This window comes from Pogona vitticeps, chromosome 2 (genome assembly GCF_051106095.1).
Source record: "Pogona vitticeps strain Pit_001003342236 chromosome 2, PviZW2.1, whole genome shotgun sequence".
Lineage (NCBI taxonomy): Eukaryota > Metazoa > Chordata > Lepidosauria > Squamata > Agamidae > Pogona > Pogona vitticeps.
The window spans coordinates 39,340,553-39,355,475 of NC_135784.1; the positions used below are offsets into that span (position 1 = coordinate 39,340,553).

Below are 14,923 nucleotides of genomic sequence, written 5' to 3' on the forward strand. Positions count from 1 at the left end.
GAACAGATTGTTTCCTTATTCCTTTCTGACGCAGAAATTAAATAACAATACTCCTGGGAAATTCTGCACACTGTTTGATTTGTCTTTATTTATTGCATTTCTATATCACCTGACACTGTGAAATCTCTAAGAGGTTCATATGATTAAACACTATAGCATAGTATAGAAAACATATGGGAATTTTATAAACTTAAATAGAAGCAAGTGATAGCTAGAAATGCAAAAATAACAAATATTTTTTATTTTAAAATCTTACCATAAATAAAATAGTAATGAAAATGACAAGACTGGGAATGCGTAGACAACACTTCCATCAGTCATGTGCAGCTGAATAGCAGGGGGGACCTAAATGCTTCCAGTGTTTGAGGTGAGGAAAGGACTAATGCTCTCAGTTGTACCACATTCTTGTCCCGCTTCCTTACCTTCTCAATGAATCCATCCAACTGTCCCCTGAACATTCCTCTTCCCCAAATTACTGTCACTGCTTATCTCCATAATTGGTGGCCTGCCACTTGCCCTCCCACCTTTGGTGCACATATTTTCCCCTTGGGAGGGCACACAGCAGGCAAGTTAGAAAGTGCTAAGACAAACTGAGGTACAGTGAAGGAGAAGAGAGGTGAGGTGGTAGCAGGGACCTGGGTGAGGTTAATGCAGTTCCCTGCCTGTGGGAGCAGTAGCCTCACTCAGCCAAATGATAGGACTGGGCTGCTGCACGTTCTTTCTGCATCTCGGACATCCCAGGGATGAGATTTCCAAAGGGCAAATGCTACACAGACAAACACTACTTTGGTGATGGAATGTTGGAACACAAATATTAGGACCTTTGTTTTAGAATATTAAAAGAGTTACTTAAAATGGCAGTTGTCTCTATGTCAAAGTCCACCACTTCAATGTTTAGCCTGATGTATACTGTACTTCTAATCTGATATGAAGCTTCACATTCTTTTATCAGGTGAAATACGGAGGGTGGGTGGTAATGAAATGAGTCAACATGGAGTCACCTTTGAGTACGAAATATCTTACCCAGAATGCTTCATATTTTGAGGTTTATCCATTCGAACGGCAAGTTTGATTTTCAGGTCATGATCAGGGCAGTTTTTCGAAACAGTCATCTTGTGCCACTCTGATTGTTTTGGGCTGTTTGGTGTAGGATGAAGAACGACCTGCATGAGACAAAGGCATGCTGACATTGAGAAAAAAACATCCAATGCAGTGAGATTTACAGGGCAATCCTGTGCACAACTACTCAGCTGTGAGTTCCAATGAAAAAAGACATAGACTATGCTGTCAACAGTCATTAGAAGCTGAGTTCTTTTTAAAAGTAAAAGACTATCTGTTTATTTTGATAGGGGCTTGTAAGCAGCTTCTTTTTGCTTGTTATCAGGGCATTGGGGAGATACATGACTTCATTTGCATGTGTGTAGAGAGCAAACACAATTTTAAGAGCCTGGGCATTTTCTTTTACATGCAGCCTGACTCATTATCATTATCTGATTCTGAGGTTAAATTTGTACAGTCCACAGTGAAATAAAATTTGGTAATCATTTTGTGCCATTTTGCTGTATCAGTACAATAAAATACAAAATAATTGAGAGATATGGCCTCCAGACTACAGTGGTGCCCCGCATGACAATGATAATCCGTTCCATAGAAATTGCTGTTTAGTGAAATCATCGTCTTGTGAAAACTATTTCCCCATTGGAATGCATTGAAACCCGTTTAATGCATTCCAATGGGGAAAAATCATCGTCGTTTTGCGAAGATCGCCCATAAGGCAGCCATTTTGCAAAGCGCCGATCAGCTGTTAAAATGGCTGTCCTGCGAAGCATCAGTCCCGAAAACATAGGGAAGCTATTTTGCGAAGCCACTGATCAGCTGTAAAAATCGTTGTCTTGCGAAAAAATGGTCCGCGAAGCACAGACCAAATCATTTTCCAGAGAAAATTGCCCATTGGAATCACTGTTTTGCGAATCACTACAGCGATTTGTTGTTTTGCAAGGTCATCTAGTGAGGTACCACTGTACAGTCTGTGTTGTTATATATAGAATCTGTTCATGCCAAATAGCACAGAAGACACAAAATGCATAAATATTATAGTCTACATCTATTTCCCAAAATATGATACTTTGAGGAAGAAGGAATAGACAAAGGAGTACAGGAAAGTTCATGGAACTAGAAAGGGCAAATTTCCTTTCTGCTTCATCAGTCTTCATATATGCACATTTTTGCAGGTATAGGAGCTCAGAGTTTTAAGAGAACATTCCTCCCCTCAAGGTCATTTCTATGGAGAGAACAGATTTGCATATGCATCTCTTTGCCTAAACAGATCTGCTCTCACCGCTGAAATAAATCATCTCCCTATTTCCACCATCTCCAGCAAATGGGGCCAAAACAAAATTAAAAAGACAATTGTGGCATCTTAAAGACTAACTACTATATTTTAACATGAGCCTGTGGACAAATCCACTTCCTCAGACATAAAAAGTGGGACTACATAGCGAATATTTATGCAGTTATACATGGTTCCAAAAGAACACAACTGTTTTCTGGAAGTTGAGTCACGGCAACTGGACTTCTTTCTTGTTAGGCTGAAACGTTTTGCTACTCAACCAAGTGCCTTCTTCAGTCTGAGGAGAGTTGGTAGGAGAGACCGGATATATTCTCCATGTTGGTTTCGCTTCAGACCGGGGTAGCAAAATGTTTCAACCTAATAAGCCCTATCAATCAATTACCTCAACATTCATTCAGAGGGTTCCCATAAGATGGAAGTGACTCGAGGACACATAAGAGCCAGAAGCATATACTTAAACTAGAAAGGATAGGCAGCAACTATTCTGCCGCTGTGAAGTGACACCAGACAGGAGAGATGATATTGTTCTAATTCCCATCACTGCAGAGCACATGATGTTTAGCATCTTGGATTTATTAAACTGTTACTACTGATACTGCCACCGGGGAGGCTTTCCTCATTCTGAAGAGGCATCTTCATTCTTACCCGCCCAAGTTCTTTGTCCTCTAAAGCCAGAACGCCGGTGCTCTCTGTAAATAGTTTCACCTTCACTGCTGGAAGGGCATGTGTCGTGTTGAAGTCACCCTGAGTGCCCCAGCTGTGGAAACCAGCAGAAGCAAGTCATTAGGGAAGAAACAAAAGCCTGCTCACTCAGTATTGTCACCTTGGGGAGGAAAAGGTTAATGCAAATATCACCGACTGTCACAGGCATTAAAAAAAGTAACAGGAGTGATATTGTGTTAATTAATTAACATAGCATGAAAAAAACTGTAAGAGAACAACTCTTGAAGCTTCTTTCAGAGAAGTCAACAAAATATCATAACGCCAGAGCTGGAAAATCATGCACCTTCCCTTTTGTAAATTTAATTTTTTTTTCCTGTTCCTCTCCTACCAAAGACTGGACCTTAACGTCGTTATTCTGACTTGGGACATGATAACTTTTTAAACAGTTATGCTGCTCTGTATCCAAATAATGCATTCAATCCTCTCCAAGGGATCTTCAGAAAATTGATTTCTTCTCTTTCTTACAAGTTGTTTCTTATTTATCTTCCCCTGAATGATCAGCTGTAACAATCTGTACTTTTGGTTCCCTATTATTTATTTATTTATTCTTCAGTTGTTTAACTTATATGCTGCCCGCACTAACCCAAAGGTCTCTGGACGGCTTAGAACAATTAAAATACGGTAAAAAGATAAAACAATTAGAAACAATTAAAACATATGCTCTAAAAATTGCCATCAGGACCCACAGTTGATATTATTTCAATTAAAAGCCTTCTGGAACAGGAAGGTTCTGACCTGGCACCGAAATGTCATCAGCGTCGGTGCCAGATGAATCTCAGTCGGGAGGGCATTCCATAGTCTGGGGGCCGCTGCCAAAAAGGCCCTTAGTCTACAAGCCATCCCTCATAACTCCTTGATGGACGGCTCTTTCAAAAGGGGCCCCTGGCTAGATCTTAACTTCCGGGTAGGTTCATATGGAAGGAGGAGGTCCTTCAGGTATCCAGGGCCCAAGCTGTTTAGGGCTTTATATGTCAAAACAAGCACTTTGAATTGGGCCCGGGCAGCAACTGGTAGCCAATGTAATTTAAACAGAATTGGCTTGATATGTCCCCTAGCGGCCCCACCACTCATCAGCCACGCAGCTCGATTCTGGACCAGCTGCAGTTGCCAGACCATCTTCAAAGGCATCCCCACATAGAAGGTATTGCAGTAATGTATACAAGATGTTACCAGTGCATGTGTAACTGTCATGAGACTCCGCTCGTCCAGGTAGGGCCATAGCCGGTATAATTTCCGCAGCTTAAGGAAGGTGCCCCTAGCCACTTAGTCCACCTGGGCTTCCAGTGTTAGAATGGGGTCCAGGAGCACCCCCAAGCTGCAGACCCTGTCCCTTAGAGGGAGTGTAACCCCATTCAGGGCAGGAAAATGGCCCTCCAGTCTGTCTGGTGAAGCACCCACTAACAGCACTTCTGTCTTGTCTGGATCGAGTTTCAATTTATTAACCCTCATCCAGTCCATTATCAGGCCCAGATGCAAGTTCAGCACAGAAAATGCCTCACCTGGATTGGTGAAAAGTGAAAGGTAGAGCTGAGTCAGCATATTGCTCACTCCTCAGCCCAAACCTCCTGATGACCTTTCCCAGCAGTTCCATGTAGATGTTAAACATCTTGGGGAAAGCATCAAGTTCTGAGGAACTTCATGACATAAATGCCATGGGACAGAGTAACTTGTCCCCCAGCACCACCCTCTGGACACGGTCAGCCAGGAAGGAGTGGAACCACCATAAAGTGGTGCCCCCAACTCCCAACCCAGTCAGCCTATCCAGGAGGACACCATGGTCGATGGTGTTGGAAGCCGCTGAGAGGTCCAGGAGTATCAACAGGGTCACACTCCCCCTGTCTCTCTCCCTTCAAAGGTCATCGTACAGGGTGATCAAGGCAGTCTCCATACCAAAATCCAGCCTGAAACCCGACTGAAATGGATCCAGGAAATCCGTTTCATCCAGCAGCGCCTGGAGTTGCCTGGACACAACCCGCTCCAACTCTTTGCCCAAATAAGGGAGGTTCACTACTGGTCGGTAGTTAACCATTAGCCTTGGGTCCAGATTAGGTTTTTTAAGGAGTGGACGACTCACCGCTTCTTTCAAGGTGGTAGGGACCACTCCCTCTTTCAAAGAGGCGTTCATGGCCTCCTGGACCCAGGTCCGAACTCCCCTGGCAAATCTTCCAATTAGCCAAGGTGGGCAAGGATTAAGCAGAGTGGTGATCAAATGGACAGATACAAGCATCCTGTCCATATCCTCAGGTCTCAACAACTGAAACTCATCCATTAATACTTGACCTAAGCACAGCACACTGGACACATCCTCTGATTCTGCAGTAACAGTGGAGTCCAACCCACTGCAAATCTGAGAGATTCAAAATGAATGGCAAACCCAACACAGCGAGCTGATGAGCAGTCTGGGACCTCCACTGGATTTCCTGGTTGAAGAAGATCCCGGACCACCCGAAACAGCTCTCCTGGATAACATTCTGAGGAAGCATTACGGCTGGAGAAATATTGCCATTTCGCCAGCCATATTGCCACGAAATAGGCCTGATAATGGGCAACTGAAATACTCTGGCTTTCTGAATTTCATATCTTTTATTACTTCTTTGTCTTTCTTTATTTGTATTTCTTCACATCTCAATCCAGGAAAGTTTAAGCATCCCATGATAAATCCCCATCTCAATTTCTTCTTTTTTATAGTAGCCTTTGTTAAAGTCCATGATTCCTTGCCACACAATAGACCCAAAAGTGCAAAGTCATTTTGCTTATTATGACAATAGTTTTTGTACGGAAAATCTGCATGTAAATTGCTAAGCCATCTAAAGTATTCTGGTGGCCACAGGTGATCAGTAGAAATCTACAAGGGCAAAGCAAATACAAACCTACACACTGCAATGGAATCCCATATAGAATATGTAATCCTGGCAAATCGACAGAGAAGCATATCATTGTCTACATAGCTTTTTTATTAATCTGCAAAATCTTTGTGCTATAATGGAAGTTCAGAATCTTGTTTTGGTACCACTTAAATAACTTCAAAATGTGTTTGTCTGTCTTGATGGATTTGCTTGAGCATTCTTTTTGTGCACAGGTCATTCTACAGCATTCTGGGACTGCTCTGAAATGGGTTCACAATAATTTGGACAGAATTTTGTAGTAGTAAAATTGCTGGATAGTTCAATAGTTTAGGTATCCAGCTGAAGAGCCAGAAGTTGGGAGCTTGATTCAGCCCTTGATAGGGGCTGGATTTGATGATCTATGGGGACCCTTCCAGCTCTGCAGTTCTCAGAGCATTGTTTTTAAATTTCTGAAATACTTCAAACAGGATCTCAAACTTTGTGTAATCCCTACTCCTAGTAAAGCTATACTTTGGGCCACAGATTGCGCAGCCCTTTATTATACACAAAGAACTTAAGAAAATTGAACCTTTCTTTCCTTTCTGAATTTATAGCTAGTTGACAGATTACATCTAAAAATAATTCACCAATGGTTTCTTGTTATCCTCGAGAGAAATGACAAGGGAGTGCTGCAAAATTCTGTCCTGGGCATCATGTTATTCAACATTTTTATTGAAGACTTAAACGAGCATGTGGTCTTGGAAGAGCATTCAAGTCTTTATAAGAGATATGGATGCTCATCAATTTTGCAAATAACACTAAATTGAGAGAGGCAGTTAATCCTTAAAACAGAATCAAGACAATAGAGAAATGGAGAAATGGAAAAATGGGCCAAAGCAAATAAAATGAGTTTCAACAGGGAAAATATGAACACCTCTATTTAGGCAGAAAAAAAACAAACAGATGCACAAATACACGATGAATGACACCCGGTTTGGCAGCAGTACATGCCAAGCCAGGTTCATGTCCATCTCTGTTTGAGATTCCCCTTACTCAAGTTCCCCATTGACTGCACAGAATTAAGTGGAGTTGGATCAGTTGTTTTCTGTGAGGCAGAAAAGACAGAACACTGTCAGTCCCTTAAGTGAGTGAACAATCTAGTACTTGTCCCAAGTTCCAAAGGCGCTAAGAATGGGGATGTTGTGGCTTCTGTACTGCCCTGATGCAAGAAAATAGATTTATTTATTTATTTATTTATTTATTTATTTATTTATTTATTTATTTATTTATTTATTTATTCATTCATTCATTCATTCATTCATTCATTCATTCATTCATTCATTCATTCATTCATTCATTCGATTTTGATTCCGCCCTTCTAGACAATGTCTAGATCGATGCAATTAGTCTGAAACCTAGTCTGAAACTTAACTTGGACCTTGGAAAGATACTTCTAAAAGCTGTAGTCCCAAAGCCTTCTGAAAGATAGGTGATTTCTGACCTTCTCTGTGGATAATCATTAGCATTCTGAGTTGCTCATTCAAGCAAACTTGCAGCGATTTGAATTATTTAACTATAAACCAATACAATCTGCAATTACTTTTTTTAAAATGCTGTTTGGGGCAAGGGTTTGCCAGAGGAGGTCGGCATAGCATCCCAGATTCAGAACTTCCACTGTTCTTTAGGAAAAAAACAACAACAGAGTTTAACAATTCACAGCAGGCTTCCCCTGTCTAGCTCTGGAAAGAACACATGGAACATTTCATTATAGAGGTGATAGATTTTCAATAATCTTCACAGCTCATTTAATTTGGTTTCTTGAACTTTCAAGCTGTGCTACCATTTTCTAAAAACAAATTGTGCAGTTGCTCTTAAGAAAGTCGGTGTTTCTCTCATCTCCTCATCTTTTACTTAATGAAACACACATTATGTTTAATAAATCCTGAAGAAATAGTCTTAATATTGGCATTTTGTGTAAAGAGGAGCTGTAGGAAAATATTAAAATATACGAAATACTGTCAACTCATTCTGCATGCCAACCAGCATATCCCAGAGGAAAATGAGGCTGTTTTAATGATTGAGTGGGCAGAGCTAAGACACTGCTGGGAGAAGTGTAATGGATGATGATGAAGCCAAGCCAATTCAAACTGAAGTGTGACACAAGTAAAATGTAGAGACTACAATTCTATGTGCAGATGCTTCTAAGAGGAAAAGCACATTTAATTCCCTGATTTCAAATGCTGCAAATTGAAACAAGACAGTTATTTCCCCAGTTCCTTCTAATAGTCTAATATTCAGTTGGAATTCTGAGAAAACACATATGGGATTAGGTTGAACATAAGAAAGACTATCCCTGGAAAATGAAATGAGCTTTAAAACTTTATTTGTCATGTGAACATCTATAGTGTGGTGTACAGGATGTGATGTGTTTCTTCTTGTGACACAGAAGGACTGTGTGAGTTCAAGACAGGGGTTAAAGACCACACTACTAGTACACATTGTGTCTTTGTAGCTCACCAGTTTTTCAATTACCGTATTTTTCGCTCCATAAGACGCACCTTTCCATAAGACGCACCAATTTTTTAAGGAGAAGAAAACAGGAAAATATAATCTGTTTTCTTCGCTCCATAAGACGCACAGACTTTCCACCCCCGTTTTGTGGGGAAAAAGTGTGTCTTATGGTCTGAAAAATACGGTAGATTATGAATTTTCTGACTATAAATCCTCACAACGTCCATTGCAGAATTGATGGCCTTATGAAAAAAAATTGAAAACAGAATGGATGTTCTAGGTTTTTTGGGCTGTTTTCTTCCTAACGTTTTGCCAGTCTCTGTGGCCAGCATCTTCAGAGGACAGGAGTTAGAACTCTCTCTGTGTTCTGATGTAGTGTGTGGGCTACGTGAAAGCCTTCGAGAAAACAGAATGTTTTCAAAACTATTTTAACATCTGGTGATCTGGAAAGGATACATACAGCAAGCTCCTGGGTACTGACATTGCTGAGACGGTTGATCTGATTAGTTCTAGTACAGGCATAATGTTTCTTTTAAAGAAATAATCCCCACAGCCAATAATTTTTTTACAGTAAACAGAAGAGAATGCATGCATTGTGCATTCAAACCGCTTGCATTCAATAGAAATATGGCTGGATGTAGGTTTATCGAGGCACATAAACCAAAACACAGATGGTGAAACTAATTTTAGGTCTACAAGGAAATACAACATGTCTTTTAAACAGTTTGTTTCCTTGACAATATCTCATAGTTGTTGGTTCCTAGACCCACAGCCAAAACTTTTTTGGAATTAGATTTTTTAAATTCTCATCATATGCACTCTTCCATATTAAATAATATTAATTAATAATCACCACCTATTAATTAAGAAGGAATTGGTGATCTCTGCATGAATGACAGGCCCTATCCAGATCTACCCTGCAACTGTTTCCACAGTAAAAATGCAAAGGTTCATTTCTGGGAACGGCTGAACCCCCAACCATTACTTCTCATGGCCCCACTAACACTTTCTTGCCATCGTATGTTCTATTAAAGAATTAAAAATCCCTTTATATGTTTTTATTTGGGGGGAGGAATAGACATAAATTCCAATTTATTTTCATAACTGTTTGTACCTTCATAAGCCTGCTATCATTTTTTATATCCGTATGTACAAAGAGTAGGTTTTCATATAGATTTGGTACATGTGTAATCCAGATCAAAAGCATAATTGATGTACACACACACACACACACACACACACACACACACACACACACACACACACACGTTGTTAAATCTTGTGTTTGCATGTTTATTTGTTTATTGATATTATTAGAATGAACTTTGATGTAGAAAAGATCATCATCAGCATCATCATACTGAAACATTTCCCAGTCTGTCTGAATTGTAATATAGTTTGTTTCTTGAACATCCATGGTTTCTTTCTGACCTTGTTGTTGTTTATCCGTTAAGTCCTGTTCGACTCTTCATGACTTCATGGACCAGAGCACACCAGGCCCTCTTCCACCGCTTCCTGGAGTTTGGTCAAATTCATGCTGGTAACTTCGATGACACCGTCCAACTATCTTGTCCTCTGCTGTCACCTCCTCCTCTTGCCTTCACACTTTCCCAACATCAAGGTCTTTTCCTGGGAGTCTTCTCTTCTTGTGAGATGGCCAAAGTATTGAAACCTCAGCTTCAAGATCTGTCCTTCAGTGAGCACTCAGGGTTGATTTCCTTTAGAATGGATAGGTTTGTTCTCCTTGCAGTCCAGAGACTCTCAAGAGTCTCCTCCAGCACCACAATTCAAAAGCATAAATTCTTCAGTGGTCAGCCTTCTTTATGGTCCAGCTCTCACTTCCATACATCGCTACTGGAAAAACCATAGCTTTGACTATGTGGACCTTTGTCAGCAGGGTGATGTCTCTGCTTTTTAAGATGCTGTCTAGGTTTGTCATCGCTTTCCTCCCAAGAAGCAGGCATCTTTTAATTTTGTGCCTGCTGTCTCCATCTGCAGTGATTATGGAGCCCAAGAAAGTAAAACCTGTCACTGCTTCCATATCTTCCCCTTCCATTTCCCAGGAGGTGATGGGACCAGTGGCCATGATCTTAGTTTTGTTTTTTTATGTTGAGCTTCAGACCATTTTTGGCGCTCTCCTCTTTCACCCTCATTAAGAGGTTCTTTAATTCCTCCTCACTTTCTGCCATCAGAGTGGTTTTCTCTACATATATGAGGTTGTTGATATTTCTTCCGGCAATCTTAATTCTGGTTTGGGATTCCTCCAGTCCGGCCTTTTGCATGATGTATTCTGCATATAAGTTAAATAAGCAAGGGGGGACAATATACAGCCTTGTCGTACTCCATTCCCAGTTTTGAACCTATCAGTTGTTCCATGTCCAGTTCTAACTGTTGCTTCCTGTCCCACATATAGATTTCTCAGGAGACAGCTAAGGTGATCAGGCACTCCCATTTCTTTAAGGACTTGCCATATAGTTTGCTGTGGTCCACACTGTCAAAGGCTGACCTAGTGAGACTATCTGCAAATTTTCTTATGAAAATCATAATATATACGACTGCTTTCATTTTGGATATAGGATATTGGATATATATTTATGGTGACCTTAATTATTTGTCTATCATGAACAGGCTACATATCAATGCATAATGCAATAGCACCACTGCTGGATGACTTTCTTATTTATAGACTTAGAACTGAAGAGCTGGAAGGAACCCTATAGCTCAACTTCTGTCAAGGAAGCACAGTAGGGAATCGAACTCTCAGCCTTTGGCTCCGCAGTCAGAGACCTATACCACTGAGCTACACATGGCCGTTAATAGCTGAAACACTACACATTCAATGCTAGATGAAAAAAGAAATTCTAACATTATTTGCATGTGATAAGTTGACTGATAACCAAGAATAGTCAATGAACTGACTGCTGGCCATGGTTCTTGTAGTCCTGGATTTCAGAGATATACTCAATATAATTCTGAGAGCTAACTACCACGGATGGCCAGTTGAGGAGATAAACCTGTTTTCTTTGAACACTAATATTACTACTTGAGAGCATTTTACAGAGCAAGGAGGCTCACCTCTGATGTCCATGGCATGTCTGGTAATAGCAGCAAGAAGATGGGTGGACAGTGAACACGTCACCTTGTTTTCCCTACAGTGTCTCTACTATCCTCCTCCACTGAGCAGCAAGCAACAGCATGCCATGAATACCACATGTCCAGGAAGGCATATAAGTGGACTGAAGCTAAAGGGTAATGGGAATTTTATAGCAAAATACTTATGTTTTAAGCTTCACTTAGTTCCACTGTGTGAATTGTCTTGAGAACTTATAGTTCAAAGCTGATGTATATAATTAATAAGTTCATTGGCATCTTTTTCATCCTTTGCGTGTGTGTGTGTGTGTGTGTGTGTGTGTGTGTGTGTGCGCGCGTGCGTGCGCGTGTGTGTGTGTGTGTGTGTGTGCAAAATTAGAGATTTGACCCAACTCTGGGAGGCAGTGGAAGACAGGAGGGCCTGGCATGCTCTGGTCCATGGGGTCACGAAGAGTCAGACATGACTTAACAACTAAACAACAACAAAATTAGAGAAATAATGACCTACTTCACAGAGTTGTTGTGAGGTAAAAGCAAGAGACGGATTGTAATAACAAAAATGAAATCTGTCAGATACTGATAACTAGACACAGCATCAATCTCTTAATCATTCTTGAAGTAATAATAATAAAAGAACCACTAGAGGGTGGTATAGTCATAGAAAATTCTACAACTTGTATTCCATTGAGCCAAGTTTACTGGGGCTGAAGAGAGGCAATAGGAATTGAAGGTGCTATGGCATTGTTATTCATTGTACAAAGATTCAAACCTCTGTCTCACTGCTGGTTCAGGAAAAGATATTTTGCACAGACCACTGTCTGCCTCTAGCATGAATAAATCAGGAAAAGGCTGTATGTTCACAGAAGCAATACAAATGTAGGAACAGGTGATACCTTTAATTGACCATTAGGGTTATAAAAGAAAAAAGCAAACAGCAAGCTTTAGAGGACAAATTATCTTCTTCAATGCTGTGCATCAAGTTCTTGTGGGCAGTTCCAAACTTATATGCTATTATTAATGTCCCAAATTCACATGGCTGACGATGTAGAGTCCATGTGAATTTGGGACATTGATAATAACACATAAGTTTGGAACTACCCACAAGAACTTGATGCACAGCCTTGAAGAAGAAGTTTTGTCATCAAAAACTCACTGTGTGTTAACCTTAATGGTCAATTAACGGTATCACTTGTTTCTGCATTCGTATAGCATGAATGAGGTGGCTACAGAGGAATTTCCTTTATGTAGAACGCACAGCTGCACTGGCACTGTAGTCATGAGCCATCAGTGTGAAGGTAGGAGCCTTAGCTTTTAATGTATTCTCTCCCCAAAGAATATTTTATAAATAATAAAATATGAAATATCACAAAACTTCACAATGTGAAGCAATGAACTTCTTATACATAGTTGATGAGTGTTTTCATTTCTCAGTAGATTGGTAATTTAATTCTTTATGAGTCAGAACTTCACAACTGAAGAGAGAAAAGGCTTCCCACTGTGAATGAATCTCTCACCCCTGCTTCAATCAATGTATTGCAAATATCTATGGAATCTGAAAATCCATTGAGTCTGTGCCAGAAAAAAAAAAAGGGAATGGTAACAAAGACTCATTAGTATTTTGCAAGTCTTAACTGTGGTGACTGGGAGCCGCATACCAACAAGTTTGCATCAGGATTGCAGCTTTAGAATACAAGAATCTATTAAGCTTCAACAAGTGTCATCTTCCCAAAGAACTCCACTGCAAGGGCTAGGTAGATTACATAACTGATGACATTTTTTTTTGAAAGATGCTGCATATCTCAATGGGAATTCCCTTCAAATTAGCACATATTATCTTGACAATTGTTATCTTCAAAAAGATACTCAGATGAACCTGAGAAGTTGGTCGAGACTGATGCTTCCAACCTCAAGCTATTGTAAGCAGTCAAGAAATGGTCTGACACAGTTTGATAACCTAATGTCAGGAAATGTGGCATTTTCTACATCCAAGCTGGTTGGGCAGCTTGGTGGTTTAGGTATCTGGCTGTGAAGATGTTGGGAGTTTGATTCCCCCTCCCGAGTGTCCTGTGAGTAGAGACAGCCTGTGTGGTTTTTGGTCAAGCTGCACAGTCGCATGATGTCCGCAGAAAAAGAAGGGAATAGTAAATCGCTTCTGAGTATTGTCTACCAGGCAAACTCTGAAGAGTCGCAATTGACTTGATGGATTTAGGATTTAAGCCCAGGATTCATTTGAAGTCTGACTCCACAAACACAGGAAAGCTGTTTCAATCACCTCTCTGCAACGTTAACACACTTTCAGCTTTAATTACAGGCTATTTCCAATGTCTGTTTCTGGACTCAGTTTAGCCATTTTATCTGGTAGTGAGTGTTTTGACTTAATCTGATCCAGAGGCCATTTTTTTGTTTTTGTGGTAGTCCATGGTATCTATAAAGTTCTACTCCAACATCATATTTTGATTGAAATTCTCTTTTTCTCTCCTGAATCTGCAGCCACTTTGTCAGTTAGAAGCTGAGGCTACTGGAAACTGCTATCTCACAGTTAAACAGGCTAAACAACAAGCATGCCAAAAAAGAATTCATGCCCTAATCGCTGGGCCAGAAAGTTGTGCAGCCAATCTTAAAGGGGAAGGATGGTTTGATCTAAATACTGTAGAAACATATGCAGACACAGACTCTCTCTCTCCCCCCCCCCCCAATTTAAACTGTGTCATCTATGATCCATCTACCATGCCAACATGCCAGTGTGGAACCCTCAAAGTCTGTGCAAAAAACACATAGTGTTTCTTTCAGGTTTATCCAATCCATAGCTTCATTTTCATAACCACAGACGCTTTAGCCATATAATAATGACAGTGATATAAAAAAAGAACTTGAATTTCCCTCTAATTGACTGAAAACAGGATTAATGTACATTTCCGGGATAGAAATCTACATAGTGCCTGCGCACATGTGACAATTTGTTATGGCGTCTGAATAAGCTAGAGGCATTTATTTAATGCTAAGCATTGCCCAGAATCTATTGCAAGACATGCCTTGACTTTATCAGCTTAATGTGTTATCTCCTAATATGCAAGCAGCAGAGAAACATGTCCTCACAAGTGATAATGTCAAGGGACTCTAAAGTAAAGATACATGTGACTAGTTCAGAACAAGGCTGGAAATGCAAGCGCTATCTCTAATGTTCTAATCAGAGGAACCATTAGACTGCGTAGGAAATTGCAAAAGTCCAAAAATAGCTGTACCAAGCCCCAAGGCTGTGCAAAGGGATGAAGATTCAGGCTTTAAAGTCCTTGACTCAAAACCATATGCCCTGAAATATCCTTTTCGTTCCCTGGTTTCTCTAGTAGAAAGCATTTAATGGTAGTCATTTAGGGGAACCTGTGCTCTTAGGATGGGCAGAGACATGTGGGGAAAAGGGATGGGA

General features: G+C 40.4%; 1 protein-coding gene across 35 annotated transcripts in view; it reads right to left on the reverse strand.

Annotated features, from left to right (window-relative positions):
• Positions 1-14,923, reverse strand: part of CADPS (calcium dependent secretion activator) — a 400,801-nt gene that overhangs the window by 196,456 nt on the left and 189,422 nt on the right. For all 35 annotated transcript variants that reach the window (XM_072989350.2, XM_072989349.2, XM_072989351.2 and 32 more), the window contains exons 7-8: positions 2,996-3,107; positions 1,024-1,163 (exon numbers count right to left, since the gene is read on the reverse strand). In XM_072989350.2, the coding sequence (XP_072845451.2) occupies positions 1,024-1,163; positions 2,996-3,107 (252 nt within the window). The remainder of the gene's footprint in view (positions 1-1,023; positions 1,164-2,995; positions 3,108-14,923) is intronic.